Source organism: Zootoca vivipara, chromosome 1 (genome assembly GCF_965207765.1).
Source record: "Zootoca vivipara chromosome 1, rZooViv2.hap1.1, whole genome shotgun sequence".
Classification (NCBI taxonomy): Eukaryota; Metazoa; Chordata; class Lepidosauria; order Squamata; family Lacertidae; genus Zootoca; species Zootoca vivipara.
The window spans coordinates 4,899,712-4,919,191 of record NC_142582.1 but is presented as its reverse complement, the minus strand read 5'-3'; the positions used below and the strand labels follow the sequence as shown (position 1 = coordinate 4,919,191).

The 19,480-nt window shown below is 41.1% G+C and overlaps 1 protein-coding gene across 10 annotated transcripts in view; it reads right to left on the bottom strand.

Moving 5' to 3' along the window:
* IKZF2 (IKAROS family zinc finger 2) overlaps positions 1-19,480 on the bottom strand; it is a 127,436-nt gene that overhangs the window by 14,393 nt on the left and 93,563 nt on the right. For 7 of the 10 annotated variants that reach the window (XM_035138858.3, XM_088667404.1, XM_035138841.3 and 4 more), the window contains 2 exons: positions 13,962-14,099; positions 4,912-5,055 (listed from right to left, as the gene is read on the bottom strand). In XM_035138858.3, coding sequence (XP_034994749.1) covers positions 4,912-5,055; positions 13,962-14,099 — 282 coding nt within the window. The remainder of the gene's footprint in view (positions 1-4,911; positions 5,056-13,961; positions 14,100-19,480) is intronic. The other 3 variants (XM_088667541.1, XM_035138874.3, XM_035138883.3) reach the window with 1 other exon arrangement.

The following is a 19,480-nucleotide window of genomic DNA, read 5'->3' as shown; positions in this document are numbered from 1 at the left end:
TGCGTAACACATCATCTTGTCGCCCTCCCCCTTTAAATTATGATTCTTGATTCATGATAATGACCTGGGATTATCAACTTTTCAAACAAGCCCTGACACCTCTGATTGTAACATGGGTAAGATTCTGTGTGCCAAAGTAGCCTGGGTACCAACATGATTTAGAAGCAGTCATTAATAAATTGATCAAATAATCAATTAACTCCTGTGTTGCAAACTCCGCAACTGTGACCAAAGAGACAACACGTAGACCAGGCATAGGCAACCTTGGCTCTCCAGATGTTTTGGAACCACAACTCCCATGATCCCTAGCTAACAGGCCCAGTGGTCAGGGATCATGGGAGTTGTAGTTCCAAAACATCTGGAGAGCCAAGGTTGCCTATGTCTGACGTAGACCAATGAATGATAAAGGCATAAATTCATAAATTCAACCACTGCTACAGACAAAACAAATGCTTACCTCAGAAGTGAACTTCTGAGGAGCAGTGGTCATAAGCCTATGTAACCACTGCGACAGTACAGTAGCAGTTTTGTTTAATTTAATTTAATGAAATTTATTCTATCTTATTTTATCATGTACAGGTGAAACTCGGAAAATTAGAATATCGTCGAAAAGTGCATTTATTTCAGTAATGCAACTTATTATTTTTTATTTTTCTTTTAATTTTTACAAATGCTTTCTTTTGGAAATTCCACAGTAATAAAACAAAGAGTTACAATAATACAAAAATAAACATCGCTATTACATTTCATTAATTACATTCCATTTATAATTGACCCGCCTAACAACAAATAATTACAATTACAACAAATAAAGGCTTGACATATCTTGCTTTGCATGTCATGCATCTATCTCATATATTGGTTTCACCTTTTAATTTGCATTACTGAAATAAATGCACTTTTCGACGATATTCTAATTTTCCGAGTTACACCTGTATGTTTTGTAAATGATTTTGGTCTCATATTCATGCAGGTTCTCGTCCCTGACATTATTATTTTTTGTAGTTAACGCTGCAAGGAAGATTAATTCGAAACAGTGTTATTATCCAGATCACTGTCCTTACGATCACCTTGGCACCAGTTCACGTGTATCGACGTGCACCGACAGGCATTTCAAAGACTGCATTGCCAGATGAACATTATTTCAGTTACTATTAAGAGACTAGAGTACTCACTTTGTTTATAGAGATTATGATGTCAGGAACCTTATTCTAAATAATACATTGTGGTTTAGCATCATGCTTTGTTGTTATGATTTATGAATTTATGTATTTATGCCTTTATCATTCATTGGTCTACGTGTTGCCTCTTTTGTCACATTAATAAATTGATGACTGCTAATCGCACGCCTCATAAAAACCACAAAATTATTCAAGAAAATAAGTTTTAAAACAAAACTATGTTACATGCATAAAAGGTAAACTATTTTTTAATTCAAAAATCCAAGCAAGCTCATCAATCTCAAGAGCATTATTTGTTGCATGTTTTCAAAACCTGATATGTTACGTAGTTGAGGAATTTTCACTATGATTAAAATGATATACTTTTCTATCCTTTACTGCCACAATAACTGGTCCATTAGCTAAAGTAACTAGCTACTGAGATCCAATTAACCACATCATATTATGCCATCTGGAAAACACGGTCCTTCTTCCCATCCCCTTGCTTCCAAGGTGAAGTTGCCCATAAATTCACAGTGGTGCCCTTCAACAAATGTAATGTTCACAAGTGTTTTTGGTCAGAAACATGCTGACTAAAATGCTATCACAGAAGGGTTAAAAAAAGAGAGCTATCACTGTAGAGTTGTAATTCTCTAACTGAATGACCTCCCCTGTACAATGGGAAAAGGTAAAAAATTGTATTAGTATGTTGCTAAAACTGACTATTTTTAATACAGCATCAGGAGAAATTTACATGCACAGTGTTCATTGTCTTGTGAAGGTTTTAGGGTTAAACTTGCATTATGAAAGTGGGGGAACAGACATTAGTTTCACTCCGATTTCTGTGAAATTAATACTGATTACCAAGTCTTATTTAGTCTGTTTCAACTTTTTCCTACATTGGAAGCATGACACTTTCCTTCCTTTCTTCTGAAATTTCAACCATAACACTGAGATTGCTCAGCTCAGAATACCACCTGCAGGTTTCATCAGAGAGTGAAAGGTCAATCTACTGACTAGAAGGACCCTTGCTTCTAGCTGTCTCTGTCCCAGAGTGTGACACCCTTCTCTGAAATTCCAGATCTATTGTATCATTTGCTAGCTGGTGCTCGTTGGACTAGGGTTGGGGGTGGCTGGCTAACCAATCTGAAATCAAATTTCACCTAAGCTGTATGCATCTAGTAGATAAAAGCAAGAAAGGGAACTGTCTCTCAGCTTCATTGCCCCACTTGTTAAAAAAGAAATAATGCATCTTTTTTAATGGGTTCTGAACATTAATGTGTTATTAAGGACATGTTGTGCGGATGCCTGATGATCATCTTCCAAAGCAACTACTCTATTCCAAACTTAAAAATGGAAAGCGTAATGCTGGTGGTCAACAAAAGAGGTTTAAAGACTGTCTCAAGGCAAATCTTTAAAAATGTAGTATAAACACGGAAAACTGGGAAACACAGGCCTGTGAGCGCTCCAGTTGGAGAACAGCCTTTACCAAAGGTGTCATGGGCTTTGAAGATACTCAAACTCAGGAGACAAGGGAGAAACGTGCTAAGAGGAAGGCACACTTGGCAAATCCACACCGTGATCAACTCCCGCCCAGAAACCAATGTCCCCACTGTAGAAGGACGTGTGGATCCAGAACTTGTGAACTCATTGTTAAAACCGTGTTTATGGAAGACAATCTTACTTGGCTATGAGTGATCGAAGAAGAAGAAGAAGAAGAAGAAGAAGAAGAAGAAGAAGAAGAAGAAGAAGAAGAAGAGAATACAAATGATTTCTGAAAGACACCTGGCCCTTCTCATAATTACCATGATGCCATTTTGGAATTTGTAATCATTTTTTTTAAAAAAGAATTGGACAGGTTGTTTTACACATGGTAGATTACCTATTATGAATAAAATTGTCTACTCCACTGAATGTGAAATAAACTTTGACTTGGATCATTTCCCCTCCATGTACACCAAGTGTTACTGACTGACGTACAACTGTTGGCGCCTCAATTCGTCATCCACAAAACAGCCATAATTATGATTTAAATTTCACAAGGATAAGGTAAAAATTGCTACTCATACTGAACCTCACACGGAGTTCTTATGCTACCTAGATGGCATGGGAACTTCAGCAGTGCTGATCTGTTGTTTGCCATCAAAACAACATGCAAAGTACAGGGTCACTTTAATCCGTTGGAAAATGGGCTAGTGCTGATGTGAGGAGCAGGAGGAGGAGGAATCCCAGTTTGGATTCTGTCCTCGTGGTTCTGGGTTTCTCACATTATGGAACAAATGGTACTGGGAGGAATGGCGTTGCTATGGCTCACATGCCAGGACAGCATAAGCACCCAAAGCACATGGTAGGCAAAATCGCTACATAAATGCAAGACTAGAGTTTGAACCACCACGTGACTCAGTCAACAGAACAAATTTTTAAAGACAAGTAAGAGAGAGGGATACAAGTGAAGTTCACCTCACAGCCTTTTCTAGCTGAAAATTCTCCTCCCACTGCTCACAAGGCCATCTATGACCAATTGTTCTGTGGGAAGGACTCCCGTCTGCTCTGAACCCACACAGCTAGGGAACTGGGGCTGTGAACATCCTGTGGGGAAAATTCTTTTATTCAGAGCGTGCAATTAGGCTTCATCCAAAAATGGTTAAGTGTGTGGTTTCCCCAACATTTACGTGAAGTGCAACTAATATATTTCCCCCAGGAGCTTAAGAGACTCAGGGCACAGGCACAACAACAAAATTCATAAAAATCAGATATGCTAACTTGTACATGCTCTCTGAACAAAGTAAGATGGTGGGTGACTAGGCCTGTAAGCAAAGTAGCTTCTTAAAAAATAAAATAAAACAAAATGGGGAGGGGGACACCAGTGGGCTTACCCCCTAACAATGCCCCTAGTGTTTCCCCACTATCTATCCACACTCAGTCCATCCAGCTGGGTTTCTTACCTATTCCCTAACATCTTATGTTCTTTCATGTGACCATACACAAAGGCCAGCCATGTCAGCCATCCCGAGGAGTAGCTGGTGTGGTGTTGTCTCCCACAGGGTGGAACAGTGGGGAGCTCAGCTGCCCTGCCTCCAAACCATTGTGGTAAGCAGCAATGACATGGCTGTCAGGAGGCCAGTGGCAGCTCTGGCCCACTGCACAGGCCACTCCTGGCCATCTATTACGCTATGTCCAGGAGATGCTCAAAGATTCTCCTGCACCCACCTTTCTAGGTCTTTTTAATTACAGAAACGAAATGTGTGTGTGCGCACAATTGATTGAGCAGCCTATCCGATATCGCTGATAGCTCTGGAAATATATGAGAAAATGTCATTCTACACTAAGAAGAGGCCAGTTGTAAAGAAACAGCACTCTTTTAACAGTGTGTATCAGAACAGTGTTGTACCACATAACACTATTAGGGAAACACTACTAGAAATGGAATATGGGTTTTTTAAAATTTTGCCTTTAAGAAAGTGCTTTCACAGAGGAAGCAAATGTCCTCTGTGGAGCTCTTAAGCAATCTGGTATATCCCCCCCCCATTTTTAAACGTGTGTGTGTGTGTGTGTAGCGAATGCAGGTCATATTGCATGGCTCTTGCACCATGGCCTATGCACTTATCTAGTCCTCAGCTCCCCCCCTCCCCAGTATGTCTCATTCTGATTGTGCCATCCCTACATTAGAACATTTAATAGCTTAGGATATAACAATGAGCTACCCCCCCCTTTTTTGCTACAAACAACAACATGCTCATCTGACGCTTACCCACAAACTTCTGTGGGGTGGAGCTTTTACGCTTTCCCATGTTGATTGTCAGCTTCTCTATAACAGCAGGTCTTTCAAAAGGCACCAGAGTAACATTGTTGTCCATCCCAGGATCTTGCTCCTTACCATCTTCCATAGTAGATACTACATAAAACCAAAAAGCCAAATCAGATAGAGCTACCTACACTTCCAGGAGAAATTAAGTAAATCAAAGTGGTCAACATTTTTTGAGGTTTGCAAACTATAATTAGTCAATGAGTGCCCATTGAAGCACTAGAAAGTTTGGGAAGTCGTTTAATGATGCTCTTGGCCTTTGGTTCTAATAACCTTCTGGGCAAGGGCTCTTTGCAACTGAAGGCGGCTGTGGAGCATGAAGAAGAAGCAACTCCACTATTGGGGAAAGGAAATTTGGGATTGGTGAGCTAGGTTAAAAGCTGTGGATATGTGAATTGCCTCTACAAGCCACTACATTAGGAGTAGTCGACATGGTGTACACTCCAAGCGTTCCTGAACTCCAGCTGCCATCAGCCGTGACAGCATGTGGTGGTCAAAGATTATGAGTGTTGAAGCCCAGCAACATCAGACTGACACCATGCTAATGTACTACATAAATAACACGCCACATGTTTTCCAGAATCCCCCCAACTTGATTCTGCTTATGAATCAAAGAAATGATGCTTAAGGTTAAGCAGTGCACATACTGATCACACACAATGAGAAACTGCCATTTTAAAATACTTTTGTATTTATTATCTGAAACGAAGCCAATAAAAATATTTCTGCTTGTTTGCTACTGCTTGTTTATAACATGGTTCCACTTCCACCCCCATGCAGCACAGCTCCAAAATCCTATGGTTCCTCTACCCAGTACTGAGTGGAGCCGACATCCCTAGACTGCCTGAGTATTGAAGGGCCTGGAAAGGTGGAAAGTATGAAGCCTAGATGGACTAATCTAAACAAAGGCATAGTGGGAGAGGGACTAGATACAGTAGGTGGGAGCAGGCCAAGGAGGAAAGAGTGAGTGAGTGAAGGTATGTAAACTTTTCTTCAGACAGAAAAGGAGGAAGAAGAAAAACATCCCAGCCTTACAGCCCTGCTCTCTCAACATATCCAGGGTGAGTGAATGGATGCAGGAGTGAAAGGGTCACAATCACATTGGCTGGATCCATCTCTCCCAATCTATGGGCATTCTGTAAATTGCATGCATGGAGTAGATATACGTTGAACTGTACTGACTCCCTCTTCATGATGGAAACCTAGACAAGCAAGTCCCCAGTTGCCAGGAGAGATCCCTTGTGTGCAGCTGTATATACGAAGCCACCACACAGATATTCGTCGATCCTCCTGCACATGCTCTCTCTCAGGCTGGATATGCTGACCATAAGGCCATCAGAAATACATACTCATATTTCCTGAAAAAATGATTATGTCAAGAACTTTTAGAAGTATATTTCTTTGCAAAGCAAAACAGCCTATCCTGCATTACAGAGATGAAAATAGGGGAATTTGTGAATTTCTATCAGCCTTTCTGACACCAAGGGTCACTCCCTTGAAGAAGACTCCTCTTTGCCTGCTGCAAACCTGACATAGCAAACCCCGTCTTCTGAAACAAGGGGCTGTTAGCAAACTGGCTACCAAGACAACATGGCAGCAGCCCTTCAAGAATCCCACAAAATGGTGGTGGTGGGGGCACACCATGGAACTACTGAGATAAGTACACCATTTACATTTAGGTTAACTAAAGGGGCACCCTTTTTAGACAGTTAAGATGTTAGGTGTAATGTACAAGAGCGAAGAACAATATCACTGTGGCCAACCTCACCTCTGAGTCATGTGCAGACACTAGAATGCTGACAGTCAGAACAAAACCTGTACGTCTCACGATTTGTCCTGGCATAGGGTCTGTTTTGACAGTTTCCTGAATTGTGTGTAGGTTGGAAGTGGGGCTTACCACCACCATAATTCTGCTCTCCTGGCTTAGAGAATTCAGACTGAACACCAGAAAAGGACATAGGGCTGCACTAAATGTGGATTATTGCAACACTTTTGTACTGACTATTCTGTAAGATCCAGACAAGATAGTTCAAAGTATGAAACTAGCAAAAATGACTAGAGGAACAAAGCTAAAGACTACAATTGAAAATGCAGAATTCATTAATTTGTCTTTCCCCGTGTATTTGGCTAATAATTCTTCCAAATGAAGTCACCACCAACAGAACAACAAAACAGCCCCTTTACAATGACAATACAGTGGTACCTTGGTTTATGAACACTATTGGTTCCGGAAGTCTGTTCATAAACTGAAGCATTCATAAACTGAAGCGAACTTTCCCATTGAAAGTAATGGAAAGTGAATCAATCCATTCCAGATGGGTCTGCGGTGTTCATAAACCGAAAATTCGTAAACCGAGGTGTTCATAAACTGAGGTTCCACTGTACTACCTTAGAGAAAAAGTTTTATCCGGAAGTTTTATCCATTTACTGGCTCCCTAAAATCATCTGAATTATTTTCAATTTCATATTGCCCTGTTACTTCAACAGAATACAATATATCCCTGCACAATACATAACCTATGAAGCTGAGCATGTCACCAGACACATTTTGTGGCTTGCCAGATGTTTGCAAGCTTCTGCAGCTCTAGGCCTGCAACCAGCACAGGTGGTTTATGAAGCCCCCGAAGAGCTGCCAAACAGGGCTGGGTGCATTCAGCTTAGTGGGACACACATTTTGAAAATCCAGTGGAAGGAGTTTAGCCATGCAACTTGCAGCTCCCCCAAATCAGTCCTCTTTAGATGCCCTGCCTCTGATCAGAAACTCATAGTAAGGCAAATACTTTATAAATAAATAGTTATGATATTTATCTATACAGCTGAAGGGTGGAGCAATGATACTGATTTTTTTTTTCTCCCTTAGGCAGAAAAGCAGCTCAACTGTTCAAGCCATTTCAGTCCTCCTAAATTCCAGAGGCTATGTAAGTAAAATAGGAACACTTAGTTTAGGCTAGAATGACTTGGGAACTTTTTTTTTGTAAGTGTTTACGAAGTTGGTATAAAGCTATGCTGCTATATACGCCCCCCCCCCCAATTGCTTTTGTTCTGTTTGCACTTCTCACAACAACGTGGCACAGAAGAAAAACAGTTTTCAAGGAAAACCCTCTGATAAATCACTCTAATTTATATATCATCCAGGAGCCTTCTTATTTAGTGAAAATTGCATCTGAGAGAAGCCCCCAACCCTTTCTCTGTGTTTCTTCGTTTTCTGTTCACCTCTTGATAAGCTAGGGAGAGCTAGTCTTCTTGAGGTGAAAGCAGGCCTTTAGCCTACCAGAAACCTCCCACTCCTTCGGAAGACTCTATACTTCCTCCTTTGTTGCTCTTCTCAGGACTGGAGCTCTCTCCTCCAAGAACATCTATGTGACATGTTGCCTCTCCCTCTCATCCTTCAAATGTCTCATCAAAATCCATATTTCCTATTGAGACTGCTAAAACTAAGTATGCATATTATTTCCTCAGCTTATCCAACCATTAAGAATGTCCGTTTTGCCTCCCTCCCCAACACCCTATTCCTGTTTTCAGTACCACCAGAGGAACACTTGGAGAACAGCCTTTACCAAAGGTGTTATGGGCTCTGAAGATGCTCGAACACAGGACGCAAGGGAGAAACTGCTAAGAGGAAGACATGCTTGGCAAATCCACACCATGATTAACTCCTGCCTGGAAACCAATGTCCCCACTGTGGAAGGACGTGTGGATCCAGAATTGGCCTCCACAGTCACTTACGGACCCAGTGTTAAAACCGTGTTTATGGAAGACAATCTTACTCGGACACAAGTGATCGCCAAGAAGAAGAAGAAGACGACTACCTGGGGAAAGGTAACACTTTGCCACATCTGGGGTTTTCAAAAATGAAATACTAGGCTGCGTGTACAGGTGCAGTTTTCATTGGGATCAGAGCTGGGGAGGGAAGAATTAACTTCCCCTCCCTGCATGCTGCAGTTTTGCTAGAACCCATCCTTTCCACCCGACCACCCATGGTATTTAATTTTTAATGCCCCATATGTAGTTGCTAATCAGGTTATCCAAGTAACATCTTGTTTGGACTATTTTCTCTTCTGAGGACCTTTGTAAATTTTTGCATGTGGAACCAGAGAAAGGAGCAGCAAGAGGGAGGGAGAGCTCTGCCATGAAGGCACAGTTGTAGCACAACAAGCTCTCTGCATCGGTGACACTTCTTCCTGAACTGGGTTCTGACCTTGGCTTGGGACTGGCTGTGGAGAAGGATTTGCAGGGAATACTACTTTTGATTAGTTCCTATTATTCATTGCATACTAATGGCTTTTCATGAACCCCCCAACTCCCACAATTAAAAGGGGAAACTGACAAAAGAGCAGGAATTAAGAAGAGAGCTATAAACATGACATAATTTGAGCCAGGCATAGCTATGAAACCCAGAAATTATTAATACCACTGAACACCTGTAACTGGTCCAACCCATGTCTGATATTAGAGGGGGGAGAGATTTGATCTTCCACATTAAACTTTAGAAGTACCTTTTGCTTATGAATACAGGTAGATCACATCTTATGCTGATTTCACTGACGTGATCACAGATTTATGCTGAAAATTTAAAGTAAAATAAAAATAAAAGGGGCAGGAGAACAGGAATACCCCTCCCCCTGGAAGGGCTGTCCAAGATCTCATGAAGGCCCTTGCATGACCTTCCCAGAACTCGATGAGCAAGGTGGGGGGTTTAAAAATCTCTCTGCCTTGAGGGGGACAGGCCCATTCAATGCCCAATTTGGACAGGATGGCCATGTGGAACTATTCCAGCTTTACATGATTTTGCTTTTACATGCAATAGTCAGGAAGAAAATCTCCATGTAAAATGAGATCTGCTTGTATGTTCTTTGTACAGTACATACCTGTTGACTAACATGCCTGTTACACTGGAGGGATATCCTGGTAATGTTATACCAGGACACATCTGATTGGATTGATTAGGTGTTTTATAAATGACCCACACTGCGCATGTTCTTGAAAAATGCTGGTTTAGGATAAACCCACAAAAGAGTGTGTTTTTGCTCTTCCTCCTCCTGGTAAAAGATTCCTGGGGGTGGGAGGGAAATCTCTGGCTCATGGAAACTGTCCAACTGACAATCCATTCTGTTTATCTATTTGTGGCTTGGCTGCCAAGGAACGCCAAATGTTAGTACCTCATTTATTTTGTAAACTTCCATTTTTAATTATTGCACAGTATGATCTTGCTGAGACACACAATGATCGCTCATTTGCCACAGGAATCCAACTGCCAGTAGAGAAATAAATGGCAGGTTGGAAAGCTCAAATAACAACAATAAAAACCAGAACTCATATTTACTTTCAATATGACTGAGATATGCAGGTGATTAATAGTTAAAGTCTGCATCCTTGTTTCCCTCTGATGGTATGGGGTTTATGTCAAAACCAACTCAAAGTTTCTAGGCAATTGTTACGAATTCGTGCAGCCTGTGTCTATGCATTCTTAAAAATAAGTCCCACTATGTTCAACAGGTCTTATTCCCAATGAAGTAAGAGTGCAGAGGTTTTCAGCATTATGTTTTTAATTTAAGTCAACACTTTTTACAATGCTAATTTTTAAAATGGACATGAGATCGAGCAATGTGTGATGCACATATGTTTGAGGATGCTAGTACATAGCACAACAAGATAATAAAATACAGCCAAAGAAAAACACAATGATAGTGCCTGAGTCTGTAGTGCTCTGAGCAGTCCTGTTCATAAAGTGGGACACAGAGGTTCATTGCTAATCTATTTCTTCCCCTGCCCAGTCATAGAATATTGAAACAAGACTTTAAATTCAGGATTGAAGTTAGGCATGCCAGCCAATAATTTCTGGGGCCAGAGTGCATTGACTGATGTACCAACACAATGGCCCAAAGCACAAGTACGTCTCTTGAGCACATTCCCCCAGGCAAATGCATTAAAAGGGTGTGTGGGTGTGACATTAGGGCTTCTTCAAATAAGAACTAATCCCTTTGAATGCTAGAAAAACCTAAAATTAACCAAATTCCTTCCAGTAGCACCTTAGAGACCAACTAAGTTTGTCATTGGTATGAGCTTTCGTGTGCATGCACACTTCTTCAGATAACTACCTGTAACTAAAATTAACCCTTTAAAATAATCAATAAACTGCCCTGAGGCTGGAGAGGTGGAGAGGTTTCATGGGCGCTATCTAATAGCAGCGCACAAAGCTGGACCAGAAACATACATAGATATACTTCCAGATTTTCCTACTTTGGGGGCTTTCCAGGGGAATCATAGACTGAATCATTACAAGCCTCCATAAATACTGTAAAGCAGTTTGACGAGAAACCATAGCAGGAGAGGAAACATGACGTGTACTGCAGGAAATTACCGTTATTATATGACCTCTGAGTCTCTGAAAAGCTATCATCCAGGTACAACCAGCTCTCACACATCAAAGACTAGAGCGAAGGTCTTTCAGGGCTGATGTGTGATTTCCAGGAGTGCTAAGAGTCTCAGCAACTCTTTTTAGAAAAAAAATTAAAACAAACGAAGATCAAAATCAGACATTCCACAAACATTCAGAGGGTGATGGCGGGTTGTGAATTCTGGCTCCAGAAATCTCTACGGGCAGCACAACAAGCTGATTGATCAAAACTGAAATAGCACTAAAGCCTAGTTGATTTCATTCAGCTGTGATTGCCACAGTCCCTGACTGACTTATGGTTCCTGTTCTCTCCATAGTTCTAGAGAAAAAGTTGTTGTGAAGGGGTGACTTTTTCCCATTCTTGTGTTGCCTGATTCGAAGTTGCCCACTGCACAGCACAGCTTAAATCCCATTCATTGAAGTGGAATTGATGGACTAGCTACTGTTACCCCAAAGCATTGGCTACTGTGGCTCAATTCACACTTAACATTAAACCATGGTTTGGCAATTGGGAGCATTTGTAATGGGCACCTGCGCTTCCCACTCTCTTCCCTCTTGCATGTCTTCTTCACGGGTTTGTTGGGGTCTTTCTTTTGGCTGACTAGTTTGCCATGATGCCCATATTGGAAGAATATTAGAACCTTGCCTCCAAGCCGCAACTTGAAACCCTAATTTGAAAATGTGTTTTCAACCATGGTTTCGAAGAAAGGTGCTAATCACAGTTTGCGGTTTTGGACATCACAGCAAACCATACTTAGCAGAAGACAGTCAGCAGGTCGAGGAGGAAAGGAACTTGCACAGAAGCAGGGAAGAGAGAGCATGTGATCCCTTGTGGGCATTCCCTATTGCAAAGCCACAGTTTTGTATTATGTCTGAATGGGGTTAGTGAATACAGTAGACTTTTTCTGTTTGTGGCTGACTGATTTGAGTCTTCTGAAATGCCCCGCAGAGCCAGAGGGCTCAAAGGAGTTCAGATACACAGGAATTCCAAAAGAGAAGATGCCTAAACCATCAGAGTGATCAGGTCTAACGGATTATTAGCAAAGAGTACAAACTTACAGCAAAGGTCCAACACCTCCCTCCTCACCCCTGCTCATAGGGACGGACTTCCATCAGCAGCCTAGGCCAGTTCATCACTATCCAGATGACTCGTGTGCAGTATTTCACAGGTGCTTTTACAGTAGCTGCCAATATTGTCAGCCTCCTATTATGCTTTATGTTCTGCATTGGCACTGCGGGCAGTGCCCACAGTATTAAAAGCTTTGGTGGGGCAACATTTACTAAGATGACACTGATGTGATGGGTGGAAATTTGTTCTCAGTAATCCAAAAAGCAAGGTTGTGTAGTTTAACATCTGAAGACACCTGAATGAGATGCTACATGCCTCAAAATGTCCCATTCTTGGAAGGAATAAAATTTACTGCATGTAATGCTTTCAAGGAAAATGTAATGAAAATGATGTATAGATGGTATATTACACCAGTGAAACTAGCTAAAATGTATAAAACAAGTATTAAATGTTGGAAACAAAGAAAAAGAAGGAACGTTTTATCACATATGGTGGGAATGTAAGAAAGTAAAAAGCTTCTGGGAAATGATATATAATGAGATGAAAAAGATGTTGAAATACACATTTATTAAATAAACCAGAAGGCTTTTTACTTGGTATTATAGGCAAAGATATTAGTAGACAAGATAAAAAACCGTTTTGATATGTGACGACGGCAGCAAGAGTACTATTGGTGCAGAAATGGAAACAAGAAGAGTTACCAACGAAGGGAGAATAGCAGATGAAAATAATGGACTATGCAGAATTGGGTAAGATGACAGGGAGGATTCGAAGCCGGCAGGACCAGAGGTTCTTGGAAGAATGGAATAAATTTGAGAACTATTTGGAGAATAACTGCAAACAACAGATTACGCTAGTAGGTTTGCAAGAAGTTTTGTGAGGAGGACTATACGAAAAATTACAAAGAAAATTCAGGAAAAGGATAATTTGTTACAGATTATTTAAAGTAATAGTGAAGTTGTAGGAATACAAGATAAAGTTAAGAGGACTGGAAATCTCTAGTCGTGGTTGATGGAAGTCCAAAATATTGTATAAGATATGAAAAAATGTGAAGTGATGTTTGAAAAATATATGTAAAATCTAAGTATATTACACACATAAACAAAATGTTCCATTCTTTTTATCAATTTGCAGTTGCCCTGATCTGGCCTCATGTGCACTGTAATGTACAGAGTTTCTGTCTGTATTGGCTGCCCAGAGATTTCACTTAAATTACAAGGAGCAGCTCCATGTGCTTCCTCAGAGATTATGTGTGCCTATGGCTAGTAGCTTGACCAGGATAAATTCATTTATATCCTCCCCTTTGACCTTGTTGGGGTATCCCCCCCCCCCTTGCAGCTAGCTAGTTTTCCTTTTCATAGCTACTTACTGCACTAAATTAACAATAAACATAATTCATAACAAGCCTTTGTGACACTAAGTACATGTTCCCAATTCTTTCACTCTTGTGGATTGCTAGGAATAGCACAAAAAGGGGGGGAAGGGAGATCAGCGCTGTCAAAAGGACTCAGGATTGAGGCTTCCACTCACCGTGGTGACTCATGACTTGCCCAGCAGCCTCTATACTGACATTCTGAAGGTAGTTGTGACAGCGTTCCTTGTGCTCCTCCAAAGAGCTGCGTTGCTTGTAACTCCGTCCACAGTAGTTACACTTGTGAGGTTTACCCACTGTGGAAAGAAGAGAGACTTCATGTTAAATCAGTGTTGCCAAGGCACCTACCTTGCAGTTACAAAAATAGAATAGGAAAACGCCTACAAAAGTTATTCCACCCTCTAACCTTTGCTTATTTCCCTTTTCTCTACCTCACTTCATCACCACCCTACCAGTCATTCACCCACACCATGAATATATAGCAACGAAATGTTACAGAAATGTGTAGTACCCACAAAGGCCAACACAGAATGGTTGAAATACATTTACCTGTAGCCACGAAATAGTTTTTCCGTTGCATCAAAATATCAATGAGGGAAAGATTACAAAACAAGTCACAGGGGCTTGGGGAGACTCTTATGACTATACTCTTTTTTTTTAAAGCTATGGCTATGGGATAATATCAGAACATCTTTATGTTCCTAATGGTTTTGGAAAACAAAGTGGAGACAGGACGAGATGCAAGATCTGTTGATGAAGTGCAACATCACAAGTTGTTGCATTGCATCTGTACAACTATCAATAATTACACTGGTATGGCAGCTTTGGCGCTGTGGGTTAAACCACAGAGCCTAGGGCTTGGCGATCAGAAGGTCGGTGGTTCGAATCCCCGTGACGGGGTGAGCTCCCGTTGCTCGGTCCCTGCTCCTGCCAACCTAGCAGTTCGAAAGCACGTCAAAGTGCAAGTAGATAAATAGGTACTGCTCCGGCGGGAAGGTAAACGGCGTTTCTGTGCCCTGCTCTGGTTCCCCAGAAGTGGCTTTGTCATGGTGGCCACATGACCTGGAAGCTGTACGCTGGCTCCCTCGGCCAATAGAGCGAGATGAGCGCCGCAACCCCAGAGTCGGTTACGACTGGACCTAATGGTCAAGGGTCCCTTTACCTATTTATGTCCTTACAAAAGAGAATCTTTATGCCAGTGGTGGAGAGCCTCTAGGCTATGAGACTAATTAGGCCTGCCAGGCCTCTGAATTTGGTCCAGGAGACCATTTTGGGCAAGCCACACTCACCTGCCAGTAACCTGAAGTCATATGAAATCAGATATGGAGATCTGTTATCTCCCATTTAAGCACTAACGCATAGGTGAATGGCTGTTGGCTGGATGTGACCCTGTCTCAGAGTTCTCCCCTGGTCACACCTCCCATTTAACCCTGCTCCATATCCTGAGTGTTTCCGCCTGGCTGGAATGTGTCCCTCAACTCTGATAATGCCTCTTGCCTGCCTGGATTGAGGACATAGAGGGGTACACACCATTGACACCTGCCTCTCAGAAGGTCAGCTTCTGCACCCTTGCTATTTGTGTTACAAGCTTTTGTAGTTCTTGCTAATGTTTCTTGGTAAGGAAGAACCCATTCTTTCTCATTCATTCTTAATTTTGGAGGGAGCAAGGCATTGGATGTATGCAGCAGAAATAATATTTCCATTTATGCTAGATAATCTCCCTGAAACAGGAAAGCACAAAACGGAATTCACCGGGAACAAATTGGCTTATACCGGTAAAACTGAACTAAGGAAAACAATGCTTTGTACTGCTTAAACTCTGAAAGATAAAGAATCTTAGAAAGTACATCCAAGTCCAAGGTCATCACTCAAGAGAGAAATGGCAAGAGAGAAAGCCTAGATGGAACTACCTTCCTCCATCTTTTGACATTATATTTCAAAGGCAAAGTACAAATAAGCTTCCTCTCTCCCTTTTTTCCAAGTCCCATGGGAGGGGGAGATGCATCCCTCCCCCTTCGCATGAAACTCCAGGTTGGGAGGGGGAGGGTGCACAAATCGCTCCCACTCCTAGGGAATGTGCAACAAGGGCCTAAAATGCCTTTTAGTCTGGAATGTATTACAGTACTTCTGACAAAGCAATATTTACCAATATATAGAGAAAGGAGTGTTTTTGTAATATGACATACGGTACATTCTAATCAGTGTAACTTTTAAATTTGATTTATGGATATCGAGGGGGAACCCAGAAGTTCATGCAAATACCTTCAGTTAACAATTGAATTTGTTTCTACTGGTCTGGAAAAAGCTCACTGCCAGATGTAAATTTTATTCAGAACTAACAGAAAGGCCCTCTAGATTACTAGACCATTGGAACTGGACAAATGTTTAACATCTCAATTGTGTACATATACCATCCCCTTTCTCAAACTGAGGGCAATTGCTTGAGCATAACTACTACTGTACCTCTAATAATAATAATAATAATAATAATAATAATAATAATAATAATAATAATTTTATTATTTATAAAATTGGGTTGCCCCAGCCACTCTGGGTGACTTTCAGCAAAATATAAACACATAATAGAGCATCAGACATTAAAAACTTCATTGCTGTCATTTATGCTGCAATAGCTTGTCCTGTATGGCTTCAGAAACACGTTACTAACTGAAACATTATTGTTCCCTTAAAAACTTACGCAAGTTTACTAAAATGTTTAATGTTGCACTGGATGCAGTTGTACTTCAACTGCCTGCAAATCAAAACATAATCTGCAACGTTTTGTTCTGCCACCAGCTGATGATTTATCTTTGTCAGCAAGCTTTTAATTCTGTGGCTGTTTTACAATGACATCAATTTATATCTACTCAAAAGTAAGCCCCACTGAGTTCAATGGTTCTTTCTCCCAGGTAAGTGTTTATAGTGCTGTTATTTATTACACATTTAACTCTGCCCTTTTGGTTCCTTTTTCTGCTTTTAGTTTGATTGTGTGGTTATCTTTTACCTTTGATTTTTAAACATATTTGGATTGCTTTTAATGTTTTATGGACTGAGGTCTTGAGAAGGGATCAAAATAGGGAAGCTTGTGCATGCAGGCATGTGTGTGTGTGTGTGTGTGTGTGTGTGTGTGTCTGTGTGTGTACGCACGAACACATTTTTTTAAAAAAAGTGCATCTTCAAATTTTCTCCCAAAGGCAGAATAGGAATAAAGATACAGATTTACTAGGGACAGGCACCAGAAATTAGGTACCCTCCCCAGTAAATAGAGTGTCTGGGTGTCCGATTTTGATGTCTGTCTTCATCAGACTTTTATAGAAGTGTCCTTTGCCATTTGAATTACTTTTACTGTTGCATCACAAAACAAGAGACACTTAACAGCACCTATAAGAACAGAGGGAAGAGAAGATCAGAACTCAGACTGCCAACTGTTTGCTTTTATGCTTGAAAAGGCTATAAATCCTAAAAGATATCCTGCCACTGTGAAGGAACTGTTAGAAGAATGTATAGTGAATTTCAGCTTTCAGCTGTGCTTTTGAAAAGTACCTTCCCTCCTTCCCCACCTTTGGAGCCAACTCCTGGGGGCAAAGGTTCTTTCACCCCCCATAAAATTTTCGAGGGCCCCCCTCCAATGTTGATGAACATTGCCATTCAAATGGTGTGTGTGCACCATGTTAATTATGCAGAGCTGCAGCTGGGGGTGAGGTCTAGCAAGGGCTGACAGCTATGAACAACTGATAACTATATAGGTAAAATACTGATATGAAATTAGTATCAAAACTTACAAATCAATATTCCAATATTGTGAGCCTTAAATATTATACTTAAAATGTTTTAATTAAAACAGCCTTTTGTTTAGATGTATCTAAGTTAACAAACCCTAATTGATGCTGGATGGACGTGTAAGAAAATGGTTGCATATGAAATTAATAGATTCAAGCAGATGTTTGTTATGCCTCTTTTCAACTCAAAAGCAGCTCCAATACCACATCCTGAACTGCTCAGAGTGAACTTTAGTTTAGGTGTGAAACTCTGGCCATCTGTAAGGTTTGCAGGTGCTATGTTATCACCACCATCTATCTAGGTGACAAGTGCAAATTTGCAAACATATATGTTAGCAGAAAAGCTTAGCAAGCAAGATGGCTATATCTGCTTGTCAAAAAGAAAAAGAGAAACTGATTTTATTCACCATACTTCCCTCTCCACACTAGTTGCCATGCTCAAGGGAAAGAGGAAAACCACCACTATGTTATCATAGATTTCCATCCAGAATCCAGGACAGCATAGGGATCCTGTAATCCCCATTTTATTGTATTGTATCTTTGAAGTGGAAGTTTCCAGCTTTTATTGTTGTTGGGGAGGTAAATCTGAAAAACTCACACTTAACATACTCAAAGTTTAGCAGGCAGTTTGATACCAACAAGGCAAACTTAGGGAGGCACCGTATATATATATATATAATTAACATTTAGGGTAGGATGCACTCAACAGGGAACTAAAGCCAGTTGTAGCTCCATGGCAAGTATTTGTGTGTGATAAACATAATAGCAAACACATCCTTGTCATATTCACAATTTATGTTATCATGTATAAGCTTGAAGCACCTTAAACACATGCTTAATTAAATGCAATATATGTTGGGTTCTAGAACTTCTGATCTTTTTTTCCTTTTGAAGTTAAAAATAGTTTACTTATAAACTCTTCAAAGGTCAGATTCATTTGCTTTTCCATACATCAGTCAGACAAATTCCACAGGCTGTAAAACCCACCTTAGTTATGAAGTGGTGAAAGTTCCAAATAGGAACTCAAGAGTGGCTGATGAGAGCCATGCGGTTGAGCTGGAGCAACCAACTGAAACCTCTTCACACGCTTAGCTTCTCAGGCAGACTGGGGTTATGATAATAAGCTTGATTACCCAAAGTAAGGGAAAGTGACATAGCTAAGCCTGGCAGAACAGCTTTCTCTGTGGTATTAACCCTCTCATCTGCTAATTAGACTTAAGCATGTTGGGTATATGAGGGTGCTTATCCCACTGTCTGTGTGATGGACCTGTTGCCAGGTGGCAGCTTTTGAACAGTAACAAGAAGGGAGGGCAATACATCACTCTAGAACCCATATTTTCTCTGTGATCAGAACACAGGAACCTGTCCATCCATTTTTGCTCATCCTTTGCCAGTAACAGTTCCAGAACTTCCTGATCCTCATAATAAAGGTAAAGGTAAAGGGACCCCTGACCATTAGGTCCAGTCATGACCGACTCTGGGGTTGCGCGCTCATCTCACATTATTGGCCGAGGGAGCCAGCGTATAGCTTCCAGGTCATGGCAAACCAGAGCAGCACATGGAAACGCCGTTTACCTTCCCGCTGTAGCGGTTCCTATTTATCTACTTGCATTTTGACGTGCTTTCGAACTGCTAGGTGGGCAGGAGCTGGGACCAAGCAATGGGAGCTCACCCCATCACAGGGATTCGAACCGCCGACCTTCTGATCAGCAAGTCCTAGGCTCAGTGGTTTAACCCACAGCGCCACCTAGGTCCCTTATAATAAAACCTGATAAAAGAACAAACCAATTACCGGTAACTAAGAAGTTGAAAACAATGATTCAGAATAGGTGGGAATGGCTGCTTACCCAGTAATGGGGCGGGTTGATAATTATCTGTGACATTCACTAAGCAGGATA